The 23,875-nt window shown below is 51.1% G+C and overlaps 1 protein-coding gene across 1 annotated transcript in view; it reads left to right on the plus strand.

The window, feature by feature from the left end:
• The window catches only part of dmxl2 (Dmx-like 2), a 45,430-nt gene that overhangs the window by 4,470 nt on the left and 17,085 nt on the right, over positions 1-23,875 (plus strand). Inside the window, exons 2-24 of the mRNA XM_031569665.2 lie at positions 2,853-2,978; positions 4,208-4,279; positions 4,733-4,811; positions 5,505-5,649; positions 7,758-7,824; positions 8,112-8,284; positions 8,906-9,086; positions 9,466-9,640; positions 10,329-10,535; positions 10,832-11,094; positions 11,377-12,100; positions 12,297-12,418; positions 12,525-12,614; positions 13,238-13,343; positions 13,513-13,632; positions 14,205-14,435; positions 14,836-16,518; positions 18,686-18,796; positions 18,952-19,121; positions 19,657-19,754; positions 19,858-20,023; positions 21,513-21,780; positions 22,294-23,453. Of these exons, the coding sequence (XP_031425525.1) occupies positions 2,853-2,978; positions 4,208-4,279; positions 4,733-4,811; positions 5,505-5,649; positions 7,758-7,824; positions 8,112-8,284; positions 8,906-9,086; positions 9,466-9,640; positions 10,329-10,535; positions 10,832-11,094; positions 11,377-12,100; positions 12,297-12,418; positions 12,525-12,614; positions 13,238-13,343; positions 13,513-13,632; positions 14,205-14,435; positions 14,836-16,518; positions 18,686-18,796; positions 18,952-19,121; positions 19,657-19,754; positions 19,858-20,023; positions 21,513-21,780; positions 22,294-23,453 (6,537 nt within the window). The remainder of the gene's footprint in view (positions 1-2,852; positions 2,979-4,207; positions 4,280-4,732; positions 4,812-5,504; positions 5,650-7,757; positions 7,825-8,111; positions 8,285-8,905; positions 9,087-9,465; positions 9,641-10,328; positions 10,536-10,831; positions 11,095-11,376; positions 12,101-12,296; positions 12,419-12,524; positions 12,615-13,237; positions 13,344-13,512; positions 13,633-14,204; positions 14,436-14,835; positions 16,519-18,685; positions 18,797-18,951; positions 19,122-19,656; positions 19,755-19,857; positions 20,024-21,512; positions 21,781-22,293; positions 23,454-23,875) is intronic.

Genomic DNA, 23,875 nt, shown 5'->3' on the forward strand with positions numbered 1-23,875 from the left:
TACGGTACATTCAAGCGTAATTACACCCCTCTCAGGCTCATGGTGTATGGTAGATGATAAATCACTCTATTGAGTTTGATCGGCTCAATAACAGACGGCTGTAGATTCTGTAGCTCTCTCTACAGTGTGATCACACGCAGAATGGATCTCTCCAGACACGATTAGTTGCTTAGGGGGAGGTAAATCATTTGATGTCTCAGTCTCTGTGCCTTGTGTGAGAGAGCATTCGTTGTAAATGGAACCTGCACAAATAACATAGAATTACATTTTTTTTTTTTTTTGCCGCACCTTTTGTGCTTTATTGCACCGGCTGTTCCCCCAGCAAACCCCTCAGCGTGCGCAGCCTTGGCGTCTGCCTCCACGGGATGTCAGGGCTGCAGAGTTGGCACCGGGCCTCCAGCTGAGAGGCGAGCCGTTGTCGCCGTATTACGTTGCGCTCGATCAATGAGAGAGTGGCTTGTTCGGGCCGCTGCGTGGCAGAACGCCGGACACGGGATCGGAACGGTGAGCAGCCCGGCTGACAGGCAGGCCGAGCCGACAGACATGGGGCATGCGGCACAGTAACCGCAGAGGCAGCCTGATGATGGCTACTGCGTGCTGGGCTATGCTCCGACGTGTTAGAGGGCTACGGTAGCGCGGTGCCTGTGGTGCTGTGAGGAGGTCCCACTGTTAAGGGAGTGAGGTCTCGTCAAGGGAAGAGAAACCAAATGGTTCACAGCACTGTTTGTTGTGGAAGAAGTACGAGGCAGTGAGATGCTGTTTCAGCCCTGTATAGAGAGAGAGAGAGAGAGAGAGAGAGAGAGAAAGTGAGTGAGTGTGTCCTAACCTCTGCCCCACCCCCCTCCTGTGACGGCAGTCATTTACAGGGAGGTATTTTAAGCATGGCTAGCCTGTGCGTGACGGTGACCGCCTTTTAATTTCGTCTGTAATGTCTGCCACCAGTGCCGCAAAATCTCCACAAGCTCCATCACTCTGTCTAGCCTCTCCACCTGCAGCCTGCTGGACTCTCTGTAGTACAGACACCTTCTGCATTAAACACATGCAGAACCACACACACACACACACACACACACACACACACACACACACAGGTACGTATACAGCAAATGATTATGTGGAGCTTGATGACCCGGGCAAGCATGACTCTCTAGTTGGTCGGAGTGGTCATGATGTGTGATGAGTGAGTGTCTTGGCAGGGGAGAGAGCGTTTGTGTGTGTTTGTGGGCCGTGCTCCCCTCAGTCTTCTGTTCCCATAAATAAATCATGATGAGGATGGGAACAGTCACGATGTCCTGCAGCGCTGGAAAGAGAGGGAGAGAGGGAAAGAGAGAGACACAAAGGCAGACAGAGAGGGGGAGAGAGAGTGAGAGAGGAGAGTGAGAGAGGAGAGGGAGAGGGAGAGGGAGAGAGTGAGAGAGGAGAGAAGAGAGGACAGGGGTGGGCTGGGCTGGAGAGCCTGGGGGAGGGAACAACCAGAGGGAGGGGGAGGGAACAACAGGTGCTGTACTGGGCTCCGTCAGGAGTGATTAGCTGCTCTGACTCCCCCTCCCCCTCCCCCTCCCCCTCCCCCTGGGTTGGTAGCACAGGGCTGGAGGGCTTCCACTGCAGTGTCATGGTGCAGAGCCAGGTCCACCCGCACCCCTTCACCCCACAACCAAAAGCTTTTTGTGTGTGAGGTGAATGCACAAATGAGCACAAAGCTAAGCCAGCGTAACTGCCAGCCACAGCCGCGGGTAAAAGGACACCTGCACCACATCCAGAGCCCCTGGTGCTGGCCTGGCCATGCGTCATGTGTAGTGCCACAGTTCCCACACAAACACAAACTCAAACTCTGCCTGGTGGGGGTCGTGTGAGAGGAGGCGTGCGAGGCAGGAGTGGCAGCGTGCGTTTAGAATCTGTTCAAACTCGCTCCTGTTTGAGGGAGTGAGTGTGGGTGCGGTAGAAGTGTGTGGGTTTGTGTTTGTGTGTTTGTGTGGGTTCCTGTTTGAGGGAGTGTGGGTGCGGTAGAAGTGTGTGGGTTTGTGTTTGTGTGTGTTTGTGTGGGTTCCTGTTTGAGGGAGTGTGGGTGTGGTAGAAGTGTGTGGGTTTGTGTTTGTGTGTGTTTGTGTGGGTTCCTGTTTGAGGGAGTGTGGGTGCGGTAGAAGTGTGTGGGTTTGTGTTTGTGTGTGTTTGTGTGGGTTCCTGTTTGAGGGAGTGTGGGTGTGGTAGAAGTGTGTGGGTTTGTGTTTGTGTGTGTTTGTGTGGGTTCCTGTTTGAGGGAGTGTGGGTGCGGTAGAAGTGTGTGGGTTTGTGTTTGTGTGTGTTTGTGTGGGTTCCTGTTTGAGGGAGGGAGTGTGGGTGCGGTAGAAGTGTGTGGGTTTGTGTTTGTGTGTGTTTGTGTGGGCTCCTGTTTGAGGGAGGGAGTGTGGGTGCGGTAGAAGTGTGTGGGTTTGTGTTTGTGTGTTTGTGTGGGTTCCTGTTTGAGGGAGGGAGTGTGGGTGCGGTAGAAGTGTGTGGGTTTGTGTGTGTTTGTGTGGGTTCCTGTTTGAGGGAGTGTGGGTGCGGTAGAAGCAGTTCAGTGAGTGCTGTGGTGACATGCTGGGAAAAGACCTGGTGCAACAGGAGTGATGCAGAGACATTTGAGCCTGACTGTCTCACAGTCTGAGCTGCCTGCTCTGGCCCCTCCCTCCCTCTGCAGGTGGGGATTCCTGAGCTGTGCTGAACTCCCTCAAAATCCCATCCTGTTTATGTGATACTGAAAGCCCCTTTTCCCATCCTGTGGATTGTCGGCAGTTACACTACATAACGCATGAATGTTGCCTCATTGATGCAATGTGCATAGCCCTAAGATGAGTCTTGTATGCTTTTTGCAGGCCTATGGATCCGGCTGTGACATAGTCATCTTGGCCAGCGACTTTGAGTGTGTACAGATCATCCCTGGCGCTCAGAATGGAAACATCCAGGTGGGCTGTGTGGAGTGTTCCCATCAGCTGGGCAGGGTAAGTCACCATATGCTGCGTTCCTTTTTTCTCACGCCGAAAGATTCCCATGGTGCTGTCTGTTTTTACATGCTCCTGCTGTGTAGAGTCATGCAGTATATGGAACATGAAGGCTTGCAGGCTGCAGTGCAAAACATAGATCAAAAGGCCTGCTTTTCTTCAGGGGGTGACCGGTGACATCCTTCAGGATTTCATTCATTCTCTACTCTAATTTGTGTAATTGACATCACATTCAGGTTTCCACAGAAAAAGAAGAGATAGACTAGAAAGAGGGAGGGATGTACAACAGGAGGTGTCACAGCTGAACATCATCCAAGTCAGACTTCAGAAATCTTAAGCCAGCGCAGGTAGCACAAGACAGGGAGAACAGAACAGAACATGTCCTCTCCCATACTGAAGCATATACTAGAATGAATCAGTACCTACTCATTAACTCAGGATGGCTGTGTGTATTTGAAATGGATCAAGTTGAATGAAGTTAATCTGTGTTGCCCGGACAAAATAAAACAAACGTTACCGTGTGGTATGCTGTTTCTTGTGTAACATTCATAATGAATTTATTTGCATGCTCATGCATGTTACATTCTGGGAAATAGGGCGTCGTTGTGTTCTATTTCAAGCTACGTTGATGCAGCTCTTTCTTCCTCTGGGAGAGAAGTCAGCACCTGATCCTCTCCTCTCCATTCCCTCTCTCTTTGTCTCTCTCTCTCCCTCCCTGTCTCTCTCTCTCTCTGTGTCTCTCTCTCTCTGTCTCTGTCTCGCTCTCTCTCTCTCTTTCTCTTTGTCTCTCTCTCTCCCTCCCTCTCTTTCTCTCTCTCTGTGTCTCTCTCTCTCTGTCTCTCTCTCTCTGTCTCTGTCTCGCTCTCTCTCTCTCTTTCTCTTTGTCTCTCTCTCTTCTCTCTCTATCTCTCTCTCTTTTTCTCTCTCTTCTCTCCCTCTCTCTCTCCCCCTCTCTGTGTCTCTCTCTCTGTCTCGCTCTCTCTGTGTGTCTCTCTCCCTCTCTCTCTCTCTGTCTCTCTCTCTCTCTCTCTCTCTCTCTTCTCTCTGAAGAAGTAGGGTGGTGGCAGCTCCTTAAAAACACACACACTGACACTGGAAGACTGTGCTGTGTTGCCTGCCATGTTTCTCTCCTTCATTCCAAACGCCTCATGGGCCATATACAGCTCTGTACTGTGTTGCCATGTCAAGTTGTTTGATGAGAAGTACTTAAAAAGCTTATTTTCATTTAGATTGCAGCCTCCTATGGGAATACCGTGTGCATTTTTGAGCCAATAATCACAAACCCAAACAAACGGCATAAGGTACGTACTGCCCCGTCAGTCTGTTCATTATGAAATTCTGTCGTTAATTATTCCGGCTCCCCTACTAGGTTGTGAGACCGTCCAAGCTTGGTGTTTCTCTAAATAATTATCCCAGTCATTGAGAAAAGCTTAACTCCAAGTGCTTATCATTTTAAGCACTGTGAAGTACTCAAATTCCATATATTTTGCTTGTTTAATGGTCATAGGAGGGGCCACCGAGAAAGCTTTTATAGTTGCTGCATTCATAGTACAGGCTGGGCTAGCAATTACAGTTTCCTCCTATTAAGGTTTTGCACAAAGGCTTGTCTGTGGATTTTGGTGATCTACAGCAGTTATTTAAATGTGTGCCCAGACATTGCTGTCAGTAGTGTAATTAAAAGTGTTATTGACAGCTCAAGAATTATGTTGCAGTGTCTGTACGTGTAAACTTGATGCTGAATTTGTCCTCCACAGCAACTTAATTACCAATGGCAGAAAACCGGACAATTCTTCCTCAATGCTATGACCTACAATTTGGCATGGGATCCGCAAGGTAAAGGAATCTTTGGATCAATTTGGGTGGTTTTGTATTGACTGTTTTGAAGCCATCCCCCACTCAACAGATTTAAAACAAACAAACAGAAAAAAAACAGAAAGCTGAAGAGAAAAGTGTATGTGAGGAGAGAATGATCCCTAGATATTTCACTGCAAACTATACTATTCATCCTCCACAGCCTCTTGAGTGATGAGTGTAGGCAGATCCAAAGGCATGGGGATTTTGGAATCATGGTAGTAATGATGTTTGTCATGGACTCCTAATCACCCTCAGGAAGCTGTGGCCTACTGTTTGTGTTGGAGGCGGTGACTGTCGTGTTGTTGTGGGCCTACAGCCTGACGGTAACCTTTGGATACTCACAGGGCTACAAGGGAGAGAGTCCTAGGGAGAGCAGAGCAAATCAACTGTGACATTTTTATGCCTTGAAAACAGTGTTCCTTCGTTATCCTCTTAGCCTCTGCTCTCGATTAGTAGTTCCACAGGTAAAGTATAGCACTAACTGTCACAGACTCAGTAGTTCAATGCCACTGGCAGTGTTCCTACTATCTCCACTAATATTGGTGCCGTGGGGCCCAACTCAACACAGTACATTCTCCACCCCAGCTGCGGCAGATGTTCTGAAGGCCTGTGATGATGTGTGATGATGTGTGATGATGTGTGGTGATCCCCCTCCCCCTCCACCTCCTGCAGGGAACCGGATCCTGGCGGCCACAGAGAGGCTGCAGCTCTGGGCCCCTCCGTCCAGCGACACCCTGGTGGAGGAGGAGGACAGCCAGCTCGCCGACGACAAGCCCCACCTCATCCTCAACGACTGGAAGTGTGTGTGGCAGTGCAAGTGAGTGGCGCTGGAAGTGTGTGTGGCACTGCAAGTGAGTGGTGCTGGAAGTGTGTGTGGCAGTGCAAGTGAGTGGTGCTGGAAGTGTGTGTGTGGCACTGCAAGTGAGTGGTGCTGGAAGTGTGTGTGTGGCACTGCAAGTGAGTGGTGCTGGAAGTGTGTGTGGCAGTGCAAGTGAGTGGCGCTGGAAGTGTGTGTGTGGCACTGCAAGTGAGTGGCGCTGGAAGATGAGAAGACAGGGAGACAAGCAGAGGGGCTGGCGTGACATGCTTAACTCTGACAGGAGAGAAGGGATTTAGCAACCAGCTTGAGAATAAGTTGCCTTTGTAGATCAGACATTTAGGATTTTACATATATATTTTTTAAATCCCCGTATGATATGTGAGGGATTCCGTTGGATTTTTGCTGCAGTTGATTTGGCCTTTCTTTTTCATAGCCAGTGTTTGTGTTGACATAGCATGTTTAAATCGCTCAAAGAAAACACATTTCATGTCTGCCTCAGTAAAACCATCCACAGTGTAGAGAAGAGTCCCTTGAAAGAGAAAAGATCCAGTATACTAGAGAGGATAGATCCAGCACACTAGATGGATCCAGCACACTAGAGAGGATAGATCCAGTATACTGGAGAGGATAGATCCAGTATACTAGAGGGGATAGATCCAGTATACTAGAGAGGATAGATCCAGTGTACTAGATAGATCCAGTACACTAGAGAGGATAGATCCAGCACACTAGAGAGGATAGATCCAGTATACTAGAGAGGATAGATCCAGTATACTAGATAGATCCAGTATACTAGAGAGGATAGATCCAGCATACTAGAGAGGATAGATCCAGCACACTAGAGAGGATAGATCCAGTACACTAGAGAGGATAGATCCAGTATACTAGAGAGGATAGATCCAGTATACTAGAGAGGATAGATCCAGCACACTAGAGAGGATAGATCCAGTACACTAGAGAGGATAGATCCAGTATACTAGAGAGGATAGATCCAGTATACTAGAGAGGATAGATACAGTATACTAGATAGATCCAGCACACTAGAGAGGATAGATCCAGTATACTAGAGAGGATAGATCCAGTATACTAGAGAGGATAGATACAGTATACTAGATAGATCCAGTATACTAGAGAGGATAGATCCAGCGTACTGGAGAGACGTCGAGAAGATCCAGCACACTAGAGAGGATAGATCCAGTACACTAGAGAGGATAGATCCAGCACACTAGAGAGGATAGATCCAGCACACTAGAGAGGATAGATCCAGCACACTAGAGAGGATTGATCCAGTACACTAGAGAGGAAAGATCCAGTATACTAGATCCAGCATACTAGATCCAGTATACTAGAGGGGATAGATCCAGCGTACTGGAGAGACGTCGAGAAGATCCAGCACACTAGAGAGGATAGATCCAGTACACTAGAGAGGATAGATCCAGCACACTAGAGAGGATAGATCCAGTACACTAGAGAGGATAGATCCAGTACACTAGAGAGGATAGATCCAGCACACTAGAGAGGATAGATCCAGCACACTAGAGAGGATAGATCCAGTATACTAGAGAGACGTCGAGAAGATCCAGCACACTAGAGAGGATAGATCCAGTACACTAGAGAGGATAGATCCAGCACACTAGAGAGGATAGATCCAGCACACTAGAGAGGATAGATCCAGTACACTAGAGGGGATAGAGCCAGTATACTGGAGAGATAGATCCAGCACACTAGAGAGACGTCGAGCTGCTGCTGATGGTTGGTTTCGCACGTGGCGCTCCAGAGCAGAAGTGAAACCACATGAGGGTTGGCACGGGATGTTGTAATTGACAAAACCATAGACACCGAAAACATTCTGCTTCCACAATCACCTTGGGAGCTTCCTCTGAAACTACTTCTCAAAAGGCTGCATGGCCCAGTTGATCTCAAGCTCAGCCCGCAGTCTGAAAACAGCAAGTCAGTTTTGTATTCAGGAACTGCGAAAAACAGCCCAACTTTATCTGCAACATCCAGTTCCATGTTCATCTTTAATGTTCTTTACCCAGAGGGACGTTTCTGTAGCCCAGTGTTCAGCCTGTAGTGTCTCATCTGTTGTGTCTCTTGTTCTTTAGGACTGCCGCAGCTGTGCATATAACCAAATGGTCTCCTGATGGGGAGTATTTTGCCACTGCCGGGAAGGTACATGTACTTCATGAATAACTGTCAGCGTTTTACTTCTGCTTTTACCACTGGAAACTGAAATGGAAATATATCCTTTCTGTATTTTGTACTGTGTCTTCCATTACTCTTGAAAACGTATACTGCTAACGTAATCTGTTCGCTTCAACACTACATTGGTTCTATTTAGCTACCCTAGAATGAGTGCATTTTTGTGTTTCGTTTCATGTGTTCTGTCCTTTTGTAAAAGAAAATGCCTGTGGAAACCTTTAGCCTAACTTGGCCTCGCTGCTGTTTGTCTGCCCCAGGATGACTGTCTCCTGAAGGTGTGGTACCCCACCACCGGCTGGAAGTCAGCGGTGGTCCTCCCCGACCTGTCCGACAAGAGGGCCCCTACGGTCCACTTCTCCTTCGTCTACCTGGCTCACCCGCGCACCGTCACCGGCTTCTCCTGGAGGAAGACCAGCAAGTACATGCCCAAGTGAGTGAGGCGCCCGCCCGCCCGCCGTCTGATCAGACAGAGGAGTGGGGGAGAGGGGTATGGTGCTAGATAGCGCACACATGCCAAGAGATTGATTCCTAATGGATGCACATACTCGACTGAGGGTTGGAGAGCTAAATGTGTGCACAGTGCTGTATGGAAAAAGCCTTTTCTAAATGAGTGCATGTCGGTATTGATTCCTTAGTGCTTGCATTCAGGGAACAAAGATAGTCATTATTTCAACTGTGTGATTCACAGAGAGTCATTTTATATAGAATGTCAAACTGGAAGCAATAAGACATGCTGTCGTGACCGAATGAGTCCCTTTCACTGACAAAGAAATCCTGTGTGGTTGTTGAATCCTGTGTGTTTGCTGTGTGTGTTTGCTGTGTGTGTTTGCTGTGTGTGTGTGTGTGTGTGTGTGTGTGTTTGCTGTGTGTGTTTGCTGTGTGTGTGTGGTGTGTGTTTGTTGTGTGTTTTGTGTGTGTGTGTTTGTTGTGTGTTTGTTGTGTGTGTGTGTGGTGTGTGTTTGTTGTGTGTTTTGTGTGTGTGTGTTTGTTGTGTGTTTGTTGTGTGTTGTGTGTTTTTTGTGTGTGTGTGTGTGTGTGTGTGTGTCCTCAGGGGCTCTGTGTGTAACGTGCTGCTGACCTCCTGTGCGGATGGGATCTGCCGCGTGTGGTCGGAGACGCTGCTGCCGGAGGACAGCCTGCTGGGAGGGCAGATCTCTGAGAACAGCACCAGCGTCAGCAGCAGCCTGCCCAACCTGGGCGGCCAGAAGGACAAGATCCAGCATGCCCTGGAGGTGACAGCCACACTCTCACACTCTCACTCCACACCATCTCTTTCTCTCTCTCTCTCTCTCTCTCTCCATCTGTCTGTCTCTGTCTTTCTTTCTCTTGTTGTATCTCTTTGCCCATGTATAGATAGATAGTATGTCATGGCATTTACTTTCCTGTTAGTAAAGTAGCTTGTCCACAATGTTGTGCTTTACTCCGACTGAAACTAAAAACGGAGTTATTTGTGTTTTTATTATGTGGTTTGTTAATGGTCTGCAGCCTCCATCTAACAGAAGTATTGACTCATCACAGTCTCAGAATGGATCGTTTCTCTCTCTTGGCTTATATTTCTCTTTGATTGGATGTGTGATGGACTCATGTGCTGGTGTTGCTCTGCCCCCGCAGTCGATCCACCACCTGAAGCACCTGCGGCGTGGGCGCAGGAGATCCTCGGCCCTGGTGGCCCACACCGAGGTGCTGCCCAGCCAGATGGGCTCTCACGAGGCGCACCGGCACATCTCGCACCATGCCAACGCCCTCTGCCACTTCCACATCTCCGCCAGCATCAACCCAAACACGGGTAACACAACATCCACCAGCTGCTCAAAGCCTCTCGAGTTTGCTTTTCTTCCGCTTCTTCTGTTGAGTTTCAGTTTGTTTACTTTTTATTTTGATATGATCTGTAAATCACTTTGAACTATTCGCTTGATAAAATAAAATGACTGTTATTACTATGAGACGACTGAGGAAATATTCTCTTTGCTGCAGATTACTATGGCTGAGTTGTTTTTCCCTGAAGCCAATGTACTGTGGAAAAACAACAAATGTCAAAACAAGTTCACTCCTTTAAAGTGGTCTATAGTGGTCCATTCTCTCTGGTGCTTTCTTGTGCTGTTGTGACACTCATGAATGGCTGAACAGCTGATGGCTGCCCATAGTTCCATAAATAGCTGAAGTATTGATCTCCTAACTGCAGCACCGTTTACATCGATTCAAACTAAATGATTCAGCATTGTCTCATTGCAAATGCCTTTTGCACCCTTTTTTGGATGGTGAGCCACATGCTTTATTTTGTTGGTTAGTAATCAACTTGATATTGAGTTAAATTGATAGAATACTGCTATAATGATATCATTTTGCTTATACACTGGTCTCTTACTTGATATGGGAACTCTCAGCAACATATAGGCCAACTTAGTGTTAATGGCTGCCCATCAAGCAAGGCACTAGCAGTGAACGTCATCGTCCCGTGTTCCTCTGTTCCTCAGACATTCCACAAGCGCTGGCCGGCTCCCTGTTCTCCAATGACGATGCCAACGGTGGCTTTGTGGTCCACTGGCTGAACAACAAAGACCTGAGCTTCACCACCTCCATGGACCTGTTCATGCAGCAGCTCAGGAAGCTGTCTGAGCAGCAGCTGGAGCACGGCGCCGAGGAGATGGACCCCGAGGGCTCCCCCATGAAGTTCGACTTTGGTACATGAGACACAAGCCCACCAGACCACTTGTATATACATATGAACCGATTCATTAATGAGAGACCAGACACCATACAGAGATGAGACACTTCAGTTAGAATGGGCAGAGGCCTTATGTTACAGATGCAACCGTTTTTATTGACGCTTCAGAGCACCTGTACATACACATCATAAATAATTGAACAGAGACATTGCATAAGAACTTGAGCTCCACGGTTGAGGTTTTGTAACACTGTGCGAGGGGTGGCGATACGCTGTTGTGCAATTCTGACTTGTTGCCGTGTCGCGTTTCAGAGCCAGATGAGATGTCTGATAAGGCCTCGTCGGAGCACGAGGAGGGCGAGCAGGAGGGCAGCACCAAGGCCTCGTCGCCCGGCTCCAGCGGCAGCGTGCCCCTGCCCGCCATGCTGCTGGACCGGAAGATGGAGACCCTCACCCTGGAGTGGAACAAGAGCCCCGACATGCTCTTCACCATCCACCCGGTGGACGGCTCCTTCCTGGTGTGGCACGTCAAGTACCTGGACGAGTACATCCCGGGGATCTTCAGACAAGTCCAGGTGGGAGCAACATGACTGTTCTAGGCTTTGCCTGTCATGCCTATTGAGATGTTTCCCTGTGGCTCAACTGGTAGAGTGACTGGTAGCGAGGTGCTAGCGACACCGAGATCATGGGGTTGATTCCCACAGAGCGCACATTTTCATTTGGATAAAAGCGTCTGCTAATTGAGTGAATGTAAATGTGTCTTGAACAGTGAAAAGCAGGTAGATGAATGGTGGAAAACCAAAATGGGTGGTGAGCTATTACTGTCCACTCCTGTAATGTCTCTGTTCCACCACCAGGTGACATTTGCCTCCCGCATCCCCGTGGCTTTCCCGACCGGCGACGCCAACTCCCTGAGCAAGAACATCATGATGTACGCGTGCACGCCCTTCGACGTCGACAGCGCCGAGATGGAGCAGAAGCGCGCGGGCCAGAGCGTTCCCCGCAGCGCCTCGGCCTCCGCCAGTCTAGGCCCCTCCGCCATGGCCGGCTCGCCGGGCCTCACGCTGTCCATCATCGGCCCGGCCGTCATGATGGTCTCCAAGCACGTGGACGGCTCGCTCAACCAGTGGGCCGTCACCTTCGCCGAGAAGTCGGCCTTCGCCAGCGTGCTCACCGTCTCGCACAAGTTCCGCTACTGCGGCCACCGCTTCCACCTCAACGGCCTGGCGTGCCACACGGTGCTGCCGCTGCTGCTCACCTCCTCGCACCACAACGCGCTGCACACGCCGCCCTCCAGCGCGGCCAGCTGGGGGGGCGAGGACGACGAGGGCCGCGTGTCCGGAGGGGGAGGAGGGAGGCCCCTGAAGGGGTTCCCGCGGAAGCAGCTGCGCAACGCGGCCACGCGCGCCTTCCACGACCCCAACGCCATCTACAGCGAGCTGATCCTGTGGCGCGTGGACCACATCGGGCCTCTCTCCTGCACGGGCGGCGTGTCGGAGCTGGCGCGCATCAACTCGCTGCACACCTCCGCCTTCTCCAACGTGGCGTGGCTGCCCACGCTGGTGCCCAGCTCCGTGCTCGGTGAGACGCCTCTCCATCCTGCTTCACCCAACACCCTCACATCTTATTGCGCTTTCAGCAACTCTCTCTCTTCTCCGTTCTTCATTGTTGATACGAAGAAAGTAATCCTGAATGAATATCCTGCCCTTTTTTAACTGGTGTGCAGATTTTCTTCAGGCATCTTTCATTTAACGTCCCTTTGAAACCTTTCTTGCAGGTACTTACTGTAACTCGGCCAGTGCCTGCTTTGTGGCATCTGACGGCAAGAATCTGAGGCTGTACCAGGCGGTGGTGGACGCACGGAAGCTTCTGGATGAGCTGTCAGACCCCGAGACCTCTGTAAGTCCCGCTGACACTCTCGACAGCTTTAATTTCCTCATGCTGATATTGCTTCCATCGCCAAAGCAGGGGGAAAAAAAGAATGACTCTGTCCCTCTCTCCGCAGAAACTTGTTGGGGAAACGTTCAACATCGTCAGTCAGCAGTCCACTGCCCGGCCAGGCTGCATTATTGAACTGGACGCAATAACTAACCAGGTTAGGAACACAAGCCAGGCTGTCTCTCAAAACACATTACTGAAATGTATTTATTATTTATTTATTATTTATTTGTTATTTGCTAGATAATTATCCTCTGTTCTTTGCATGGGCTTCTGTGTGTTGCTGGTCATATTAAAGTCTGTGTGCTGTGTATTTATGTGGTCCAGTGAGCTGTCTGTGTATATTGCTGGTCATATTAAAGTCTGTGTGCTGTGTATTTCTGTGGTCCAGTGAGCTGTCTGTGTGTTGCTGGTCATATTAAAGTCTGTGTGCTGTGTATTTATGTGGTCCAGTGAGCTGTCTGTGTGTTGCTGGTCATATTAAAGTCTGTGTGCTGTGTATTTATGTGGTCCAGTGAGCTGTCTGTGTGTTGCTGGTCATATTAAAGTCTGTGTGCTGTGTATTTCTGTGGTCCAGTGAGCTGTCTGTGTGTTGCTGGTCATATCAAAGTCTGTGTGCTGTGTATTTCTGTGGTTCAGTAAGCTGTCTGTCTGTGTGAGTGCTGGTGGTGATGAGAGGTGAGCTGGGGTGAGAGTTCAGTGAGGGGTGAGAGTTCAGTGAGGGGTGAGAGTTCAGTGAGGGGTGTAATCATGTTCTGTCTCTCTGTTCCTCGCCTCCAGTGCGGCTCCAACACACAGCTACTCCACGTGTTTCAGGAGGACTTCATTTTGGGATACAAGCCTCACGAAGACAGCCCTGACTTAAACACTTTCCAATCCTCCGAAGGTAGCGCAAGGTTGATTCCGGTCATAAGATTTTAATTACATAGATATTGCCTCGATTCTTTTTTTTTAATTGAAGCTGAAATTTGATTTCCAGTCTCCTGGCTCTGTAATTGGAAAGTGAGTGTTAAAAAAAACACTGAATGCTTTGGTTATTGCTTTGTTACTCCCAGAATACCATGCTCCCCCATTCTCCGAGAAGTTCTTCCTGGTGGTGATCGAGAAGGACGACCAGGGCAACTCGTTTCTGAAAATGTGGCATCTGCATCTGAAGTCTGTGCAGGCTTGTGTGGGTGGGTAAATGCTGTTCATTTTTAAGGGACATGCAGTATTGACACAGCGAATATAGTCATTTGTTTATCAACTTCTAATTTGAATAAATGAGAAAGGGGTTACAAAAAACAAATGATGTTCTTCAGTCAGATGAACAGGGTGAAGAGTCAGACAGTGAGTGATCCCCAGCGTGTGTCTGCTCGCCTGAAAGTGTTCGTTAACACGACTCTTAAACCGTAAGCTAGGTGCTAATGAGTGCAAACGGATGTTTGAGTGTGTAAGTGGAGCTTCCTTGGAAACCTGAAAAACTCCACCTCAGAATAGACTGAGTTGTGAACTACTTTCTCACTGGAATGAAATCACTCAGCTTGTTCTTAACGTTCGACTTTTTTTCCATTTGGCCAACGCTTGCATTCTTATGTAAATGAGGCCTTTGGGGCTGTCCTGAATCACCCTGTCTGCCTCCTCACCTCTGCTCTGAGACTTAACAGATTCCAAGTATCTTCATCTGTTTTGTTGGTCTTTGAACTCTCATTAATATTCTGTGTGTGTGTGTGTGTGTGTGTGTGTGTGTGTGTTTGTGTTTCCTCAGACGAGCCTGTGATGCCGGACGTCTTCCAGAGCCAGCTGACCGTGCCACAGATGCAGGCCAATGCTGATTCGTCCCCGGAGACGTCCCCCGGCCAGAGCCCGCTGCCCCGCTCCCTGTCCTCGGCCAACCTGCAGTCGGCCAGCAAGCTCATCCTCAGCTCCCGCCTGGTCTACACCGGGCGCCTGGAGCTGCCCGCCGGCGTGGAGATTATCCGAGCCACGCCCTCCGCTGGTACGCTCACCCTCACCCCTCTTGCTGCTCCTGGGGGTGTAGTGGGGGACGGTTGAGAGACATGGGGTGTGGGGTCTCAAATGCACAGCTCATTGCCAAAGATTGGTTACAGTGTCGAGTTTCATCAGATGAAACGGAGTCTCCCGGGCAAGGGTCAGAGTGACCACTGGTGAACTCCCGCCAGAAACTCTGAATGGGGGCTTTTTGTATTTTAAGGGCTTTGTCCTTCTGTGTAATTCTGTCTGGTGCTGATCTTCTGTTGGAGAATGAAGTCCTCTTGAATTCTGTATCATTTCCAGGAGCATGTTTTATTTAAAAGGGGTGGGGATGAATTGTTACGTTCCAAGAATGCAAACCTGTGTCAGGGTTGGTTTGGCTGAGTCTGTCCTCTCTCCTGCAGGCCACCTCAGCTCCTCCTCCATCTACCCGGTGTGTCTGGCCCCCTACCTGATCGTCACCAACTGCTCCGACGGGCGCGTGCGCTTCTGGCGCTGCGGCGTGGACCTGGACCTGGACGGCGCCGGCAGCGACGCCGAGGCGCCCCGCTCCTACCGCTGGGAGCCCTGGAGCCTCCTGAACGAGGCGGAGGACAACAACAGCGCCGTGGTCATGCCGGGCCGGCCGGTGGCCGTCAGCTGCTCCTACACGGGCCGCCTGGCCGTCTCCTTCAAGCAGCCCAGCGGCGTGCCGCCCTCGCGCGACTTCTCCATGCACGTGTCCATCTACGAGTGCGAGTCCACCGGCGGCTCCGAGTGGGTGCTGGAGCAGACCATCCACCTGGAGGACGTGGCGCGGCCCGCCGAGGCGCTGGACCCGCGCGTGAGCGTGGACAGCAACCTGTTCATCTACAGCAAGTCGGACCTGTTCCTGCACAAGGACAGCCCCAACATCAAGCACTTCGTGCACCTGGACTGGCTCTCCAAGGAGGACGGCTCGCACATCCTGACGGTGGGCGTGGGCTCCAGCATCCTCATGTACGGCCGCATCTCGGGCATGGTGAACGAGCCGACCGGCAGCAAGGACGGCATGGCCGTCATCGCCCTGCCTCTAGGGGGAAGCATCAAGCAGGGCATCCGCTCGCGCTGGGTGCTGCTGCGCTCCGTGGACCTGGTCTCCTCCGTGGACGGCACGCCTTCGCTGCCCGTCTCGCTGTCGTGGGTGCGCGACGGCATCCTGGTGGTGGGCATGGACTGCGAGATGCACGTGTACGCCCAGTGGCGGCAGGACAAGAAGCCCGGCGAGTCCGAGAGCGACAGCCTCTGCTCTCCGGAGGACATCGCCGCAGGGGCCGGACGGGCGGTCTCCACGGCGACCGAGGGCCGCGCGCGCTCCAAGAGCGTGTTTGAGCAGAGCGCGGGCATGGACGACATATTCCGCGCCCCTGCGGTGCTCCAGGACGGGGGTCTGTTCGAGGCGGCGCACTCGCTGTCCCCGACGCTGCCCCAGTACCACCCCACACAGCTGCTGGAGCTCATGGACCTGGGCAAAGTGCGGCGCGCCAAAGCCATCCTCTCCCACCTGGTGAAGTGCATCGCTGGGGAGGTGGCCGTGGTGCGGGACGTGGAGGCGGGCGAGGGCGGGGGCAGGCGGCACCTGTCGCGCACCATCAGCGTCAGCGGCAGCACGGCCAAGGACACCATCGTGGCGGGGCGCGAGGGCGCGCGCGACTACACCGAGATCAACTCCATCCCGCCGCTGCCTCTCTACGCGCTCCTCTCGGCCGACCTGGACACCTCCTACAAGGCCGGGGAGGAGGCCAACAAGGGGGGCAAGGGATCCGAGAGGGAGGCGCAGAAGTCCAGCGAGGAGCAGTACGCCGATCTCTTCCAGGCGGCCGGCGTCTCCACCGACGACTATGTCAGCTTCGCCGCGGAGAAGCCGGAGAGGAAGTCACGCGTGATCAACCTGTCGCAGTACGGGCCCACGTACTTCGGGCCGGAGCATGCCCAGGTGCTGTCCAACCAGCTGATGCACTCCAGCCTGCCCGGCCTCACCCGCCTCGAGCAGATGTTCCTGGTGGCGCTGGCTGACACCGTGGCCACCACCAGCTCCGAGGTGGGCACCTCCGACACGAAGTACACAGGTGAGTGCCAACCAACATGGGCAGGTGTTTTACATGATCGCACCTCCGACACGAAGTACACAGGTGAGTGCCAACCAACATGGGCAGGTGTTTTACATGATCGCACCTCCGACACGAAGTACACAGGTGAGTGCCAACCAACATGGGCAGGTGTTTTACATGATCGCACCTCCGACACGAAGTACACAGGTGAGTGCCAACCAACATGGGCAGGTGTTTTACATGATCGCACCTCCGACACGAAGTACACAGGTGAGTGCCAACCAACATGGGCAGGTGTTTTACGTGATCGGCCCTCATGATCAAGCACTCAAATGCCGTAATCAAGACATTACCTACAACATACAGAGGGATGAGAAATGTAAAGAAGCTTACTGGGGGTTTTGTTTATCTAATGCTTTGTTTTAAGGGGCTATCTTAGTCAGTTAAACGGTATGTGTTGCAAATGTCTTAGTCAGTGTGTGTTGTGCTTTGCAAATGTCATTTTCAGTACTTATGGTTCAGAAGAAGAAGTAGCATGGCTGCTTGTTTGGTTTAATTCAAATAATGCACCATGTTTCCCCGCGTGATTAAAATATTTGGCGACACAGTGGTATCAGGACAGCAGTGTGATTGCATCGTCTGCCTTTACATGTTTGTCCTTTGTGTGTGTCACCTACATTTGCCATCAGATTTATTTAGTCTTTTACTCAGAAATCGAGATCAAACCTTGACAGAACGTTCCAGGTCCTTAAGTAAGCACTGATCGAGTTCAGGGTCATCCATTCTATTTGATTATTTGTGTGTTTGTGTGTAGTTACTGTATACAGTGTGCTATACAGTGGAGGTCTGTCCCTTAAAGGTAGGCTATTAGCAAGCTGTTCAAAGTCAGATGAGTCTGCGTATCTGTGCTTTTCAGAGCCAGTGTTTCTTTGGAGGCAAACTTACTAACTCCTCGTTAAGGCTTTAATTAGACCTGATTGCTTCAGAAGGCCCATATTTCTGCTGTCACGGACATCCCGGTGATCACGGTGATGCATTACGTGTTTCACCGCAGCCCATATTTTCACCACAGGGATAGAAAGTGACTAGCCTCTTCTACTAATGCACTGTTCAAGTGCTTCCTGGAGCATATGTGCCAAATTCATCGAAATGCTACTCGCCCCATTTGGTCACAAAAAGCACAGCAGCATGTTCCTGCGTAGGCTTATTCATCTAGAGAATGGAATAAATGTCTCAGGAAATGTCACTGCTGGCTTCTTTGTTGGTCTAAAGATGATTGAATAAACAATACGATTATACAACACATAATATGTAGCAGGCTTGCTTCCCAGGAAGAGGTTTTGCAGGGCTAATTTAGCATAGCATTAAACTTTTACCATCTCTATTTGTAATGTAAATAATAAAATCAGTGCGTTAGCTGAAGGCCATAATGACGTTGCTCTCCTCTACTCTGCTCTCACCTTTGTGCCACAGTGACTAGCTTTAGGATGATGACTTGACTGTGTTTAGCAGGGATGGGCTACTGCAGCTTTGGCTAGCCCCTCAGTGGTCTGTAGTGTTATGGTTGTGTTGGCCTTGATCGTTCAGCCGTGAGGGCTTTTTTCCCCCTCCTCAGGCCTCCAGTGTGGGCCCTAGGAGGAGAGGGTATTGTGTGTAATGGGGGCGCTCGTCTGGGCAGTGGGCTGTTGTGGGGGAGGTGAAGGCCACAGGAGCCTGCTGGGCCTGCGTTGCGTGACAGCAGAGGAAACATCCCAGGGGCTTGACTCTCCGCCGTGTGTCAGCCATGGTTGCACTCGCCGGGCAGAGCAGAGCAGAACAGAACAGAACGCGCAGTCCTGCTGATCTTTGTTTGGGTGCATGACCCACTGATGATATTATGCCTCATGGCTAGTGCGCCCAGAGTTACAGAAAATGCTTCTGGAAGGGTTAGGGTTGTACTATGGGCTCTTCCTTGTAGAGAGCAGTACAGACAGTGAGGAAGGCACAAGACAGTTATCATGTGCTTTATTTTGACGTCGCTTGTGTGTCTCTGCTTGTGTGTGTGTCTCTGCTCGTGTGTGTGTGTGTGTGTGTGTGTCTGCACGTGTGTGTGTGTGTGTATGTCTGCGTGTGTGTGTGTGTGTGTGTGTGTGTCTGCACGTGTGTGTGTGTGTGTGTGTGTGTGTGTGTGTGTGTTCTGCACCAGGTGGTGAGGCGTTGGATGAGTGTGGGCTGCGGTATCTTTTGGCCATGAGGCTTCATACCTGTCTGCTGACCTCCCTGCCTCCACTCTATCGGATGCAGCTGCAACACCAAGGTAGGGCAATGGCCTCCTCAGCAGGCACATTCACCACCTGTCCCAGATTAATACATTATTTACACGCACAATAGATCTCATGAACAGTACAGAATTTTTTTTTTTTTTTGTCTCAAACTATGATTTGACGGTATACCATGTGCAAACCTCCGCAGGCGTGTCCACCTGTCACTTTGCCTGGGCGTTCCACTCGGAGGCCGAGGAGGAGATGCTGAACATGATCCCGGCCATGCAGAGGGGCGACCCCCAGTGGTCGGAGCTCAGGGCCGTGGGCGTGGGCTGGTGGATCCGCAACATCAACACACTGCGCCGGATGGTGGAGAAGGTGAGACTCGACCCTCACTGGTCCCTCAGAGCTGCCCGTAACCACACCTTTCACCAGAGAATTGCAGGAGATATCAGTATACACTGTGCATATATACATATACATTATATACATTAATGTGCAAATACTGTGCATTATACACATAAATATGATGATCATTTTGTCTTAGCCAACTTAATCAAAATGCTTCAGGGCTAGAGGGGGGATGCCTTTGAACATTGAAGAGTGCTTGAATATTCCATAAGGCCTTTGAAACGGCACTGCAGTGCAGGTCTTCAGATGTCTTGTGTAATGAGCCTCACAGCATGAAACCTCCCATCTCACTATCTCCCCTCGCCTCGCCTGCCAGTGCACAGGGTTCACATCCATCCTTCAGTGCAGATAGGCAAGCCCAATAGCTTTTCCATTACGTCTATGAGGCTTGTTTATTGCCTCTCGTTCTCTAATGTCAGAGCGGGTGGTTGTTACTCACTCCTGTTTCCGATGTATTTCTCACTCTATGCTGTTTCATGCCGTATGCTATCTTTGTATGTAGGTGGGGAAAGCTGCATTCCAGAGGAACAACGATCCACTCGATGCTGCTCTTTTCTATCTTTGCATGAAGAAGAAAGCGGTTTTGTGGGGCCTGTTCAGGTAGGGCCAGTCCCCGTCCACTCTTGGATGAGTCAGTCAGGATGTCAGCACGGGGGGGTTGGGCTGAGTCTCACACTGTTGGGTGTTTACTTCTGCGTATCAGGTCTCAGCACGAGGAGAAGATGACCCAGTTCTTCAGTCACAACTTCAGCGAGGACCGCTGGCGCAAGGCAGCCCTGAAGAACGCCTTCTCCCTGCTGGGCAAGCAGCGCTTTGAGCAGGCGGCCGCCTTCTTCCTGCTCGCCGGCTCTCTGAAAGACGCCATCGAGGTGGGCCTCCACATCGCCTATCCAGCCCTGGGCCAGACATCTAATACTAAACATCGCCGTCCACTCCATGTTAGAAAAAAGAACAAACAATAATCCCCACCCTCCTCCACCCCATAACAATAGATCCCGGCTTAGGATATCTCATTTTGCTCCCCCTTGTATTTTGAATATTGAATCTCCTTAAGCACACCATCCGCATAGTAATACTGGTGCAAAATATGCTGTGGAAAAGGGAGCGTCAGGCTCAGCTGCGATGTAATTGTGTGGTTATAGTGATGGCGTTTGGCTGCAGCCCCCCGGCTCAGATTAAAGGCTCCCGTCATGGAAGAATACAATTACCAAATGTAATGCAGAGTTTAATAGGCCTTTAAGCAAATACACTGGAGTTGGAGAGCCCAATCATGCTATCTCAAAAAGGTACTCTGGAAATCATCCCCCATCCACACACACACACACACACACACACACACACACACACACACACATACACCCCACACACACACACACACACACACACCTCACACACACACCCACACACCCCTACACACACACACACACACACAAACCCACTATTCCATCCTCCAAATGGCTACAAATAGCGAGGACGCTACAGAGATGAGCAAGAAGCATAACAAGGTGTTCCACAGCTAGACCTTGCAAAGTCAGACACCAAAAATCCTTGAGAAACACATGTTGCAGAGAGAGAGAGACAGAGAAACATTAGAAATATAATAATTCTGTGCCAGTTAAATTTAGATCTCGAGTGACGTATTTAGCTTATCTGGGGCTGGACGGTCAGCCGTGTGCAGTCTAAACATACAGATAATGTAATCTCTGCCAGTGTGAAATGTGGAGTCTGCATTGCTGCCTGCAGAGTACGTCCAGCTGTCCGTAACCAGATGCCATTCAATTGAACTATCCCAATTTGTTTGTTCCAATCCCAATGATTAAGATTTTTTTAATTAGCTTGTTTATGTGGCTTCAAGGCTTTTGTTTGAGGGCATTTTGTGTTGTGAAGAGGCTTTTAGGAGCAAAGGGACTCATTTAATTTCATTTAAAAGAAGGAAAAAAAATGGCCTTTGTAGGCAGTCCTGCTCCCTGTTCTTGTGATTTCACTCCCTCCGTTGCCGTCCTGACATTTATTTCATTAATCCACCCTCAAGACTCTGTTGGCTGGAGGGAACATTGCCTGCATCCAGTGGCGGAACGTTCAGGTTCAGAGAGTGAATTTCCTGGACTTGTGTTTTGGTGTAAACCCTCTGGATTTGCTAATTAGTGCAGCTGCTGAACCAGAACTGATTTGGAAAATCTCGCTCAGAGCACAGATTTTGAGCAGCCCAAAATGTGTGGCAGGACTTCCCATTTCAGTTTGGCATTTCACATACTTGCTCACATGATGACGTGTGTGTGTGTGTGTGTGTGTGTGTGTGTGTGTGTGTGTGTGTGTGTGTGTGTGTGTGTCTGCGCGTGTGTGTGTGTCTGTCCATAGGTGTGCTTGGAGAAGATGGAGGACATCCAGCTGGCCATGATCGTGGCGCGGCTGTACGAGGCCGACTACGAGAGCTCGTCCACGTGCCAGGGCGTCCTGTACGAGAAGGTGCTGGGCTGCAAGCGCGACGGCTCGGGCTTCTCCTGCAGGAAGCTGCACCCGGACCCCTTCCTGCGCAGCATCGCGTTCTGGATCATGAAGGACTACACACGCGCCCTGGACACACTCCTGGAGCAGATCCCCAAGGAGGACGACGACGAAAACCCCGGTGAGCAGACCCATAACGTAACGTCTGGTCACTTACTGGGAGGCGTTAGCTGTAGCCACTATCTTTTTGGCCCCTCACACTCCCCCGTGTTGATGTGTGACTAGCTCAGTGATGAGCTCAGTGTGGATGAGCCTGTGGCGGGGGGCAGTGAAGCGCGTCACGGGTGGCTCAGGAGTCAAGGTTCGTTGAGCAGAGCGAAGGAAACCACAAAGCCACTCAGGTCTCATTAAATGAGTAAGCAGTAACAAACCTCTCCAATAACAAACGTGTGCTGGCGTTGGTTCATTAACGAATGATTCCACAAAGGATTTGATTAGTTTTGTTGTACCAGTATGAACCTTCTCTAGAGCCAAAACTGTCTTAAATTCTTACACTCTATATATACGTATATAGAGAAGGTTATATATATATATATATATACAGTATATATACCATTTTTAACCTTTCTAAAAGTGCTGTACTTCAGTGCTTGGATTCTGTGCCTTGTTTCAGTGATGTTTTTGTTTTGTGCAGAGGTCATGGTGAAGTCGTGCAACCCCGTGGTGTTCAGCTTCTACAACTACCTGCGCGCGCACCCACTCATCATCCGCCGGCACTACGCCACGCCCGAGGGCGCGCTGGCACCCGTGGGCCTGACGGCGGAGAAGAGCAGCGCCGACGAGATCAACCTGATCGAGCGCAAGCTCTTCTTCACCACCGCCAACGCCCACTTCAAGGTGGGCTGCCCCGTGCTGGCGCTGGAGGTGCTCTCCAAGATCCCCAAGGTCACCAGGAGGGCCGGCGGCTCCATGAGCAAGGGCTCGTCCGCGGCCAACGTCAACGCAGCCGCCCAGCCGCAGGAGAACGGCGGCCGCGCCGGGGACCTCGCCGGGGACCTCGCCGGGGACCTGGCCTGGGGCAATGCGACTGAGGCCTGGGGCTCGGGAACCCCGGCAGCCGACCCCTTTGGCATGCTGGACTGGAGCCAGCCGATGGTCAAGGCGGACGACGACGATCTGAAGCTGGACTGGGACGACAACAAGGGCGAGGGCGAGGACGATGAAGATGAAGACGACGACGACGACGGAGGCCTAACGATGAAGAAGCCCGAAGCGGCGGCAGAGGAAGAGAAGAAGGCGAGCAAGCCGTCCGGCGGCAGAGCCGGCAGCCTCCACCGCGAGGACTCGGCGGGCGAGGGCGAGGTGGACGTGATCGCCGAGCAGCTCAAGTTCCGCGCCTGCCTGAAGATCCTGATGACAGAGCTGCGCACGCTGGCCACGGGCTACGAGGTGGACGGCGGCAAACTGCGCTTCCAGCTCTACAACTGGCTGGAGAAGGAGATCGAGGCCATGCACCTCATCTGCAACTACAAGGCAGAGGGCCAGCAGGGCGGCGGCAGCAGCAGCGGTGGCACCGGCGGTGGCGGCACAGAGGCGGTGGAGAAGTGGGGCGAGGGCGGCCCCGAGGGCTCCCTGGACCTGGGCGATGACGCGGGTCCCTACGAGCGCCACCAGGTGGAGAGGAGGCGGCTGCAGGCCAAGCAGCATCACGCCGAGCGCCGGAAGGCCTGGCTGAGGAAGAACCAGGCGCTGCTGCGCATCTTCCTCAGCTACTGCAGCCTGCACGGGGCCAAGGGCGGCGGAGTGACCTCCGTCAGGATGGAGCTGCTCTTCCTGCTGCAGGAGTCCCAGCAGGTCAGGGAGGCCCCCCCCCCCCCACCACATCACACATCAACTCCTCACTGCCATCTTCCACATAGCCTGTACATAGCTGTTATAGCTTAACTGCACATGAGCGCTGTTGGTACTGTGAAAAACAAACAAAAAAGTTACCGAATAGAAAATGCAGAAAGTAATATACTATTGTATATCACACCAACACTGATTTCAATGACCCCAAGATTGACCCGAAGACTGTCTGTCATGTCTGTTACCAGAAGAAGTCTTGTGAAGTTCTCTAGAATCATAGCAGTGTAGCAATCATGTGTTGCTATTCAATGTGTGTGTGTGTGTGTGTGTGTGTATCTATGGGTGTGTGTGTGTGTGTGTGTGTGTGTGTGTGTGTGTGTGTGTGTCTGTGTCTGTGTCTGTGTCTGTGTGTGTGTGTGTGTGTGTGT

The sequence above is a fragment of the Clupea harengus genome, chromosome 6 (genome assembly GCF_900700415.2).
Source record: "Clupea harengus chromosome 6, Ch_v2.0.2, whole genome shotgun sequence".
Taxonomy (NCBI): domain Eukaryota; kingdom Metazoa; phylum Chordata; class Actinopteri; order Clupeiformes; family Clupeidae; genus Clupea; species Clupea harengus.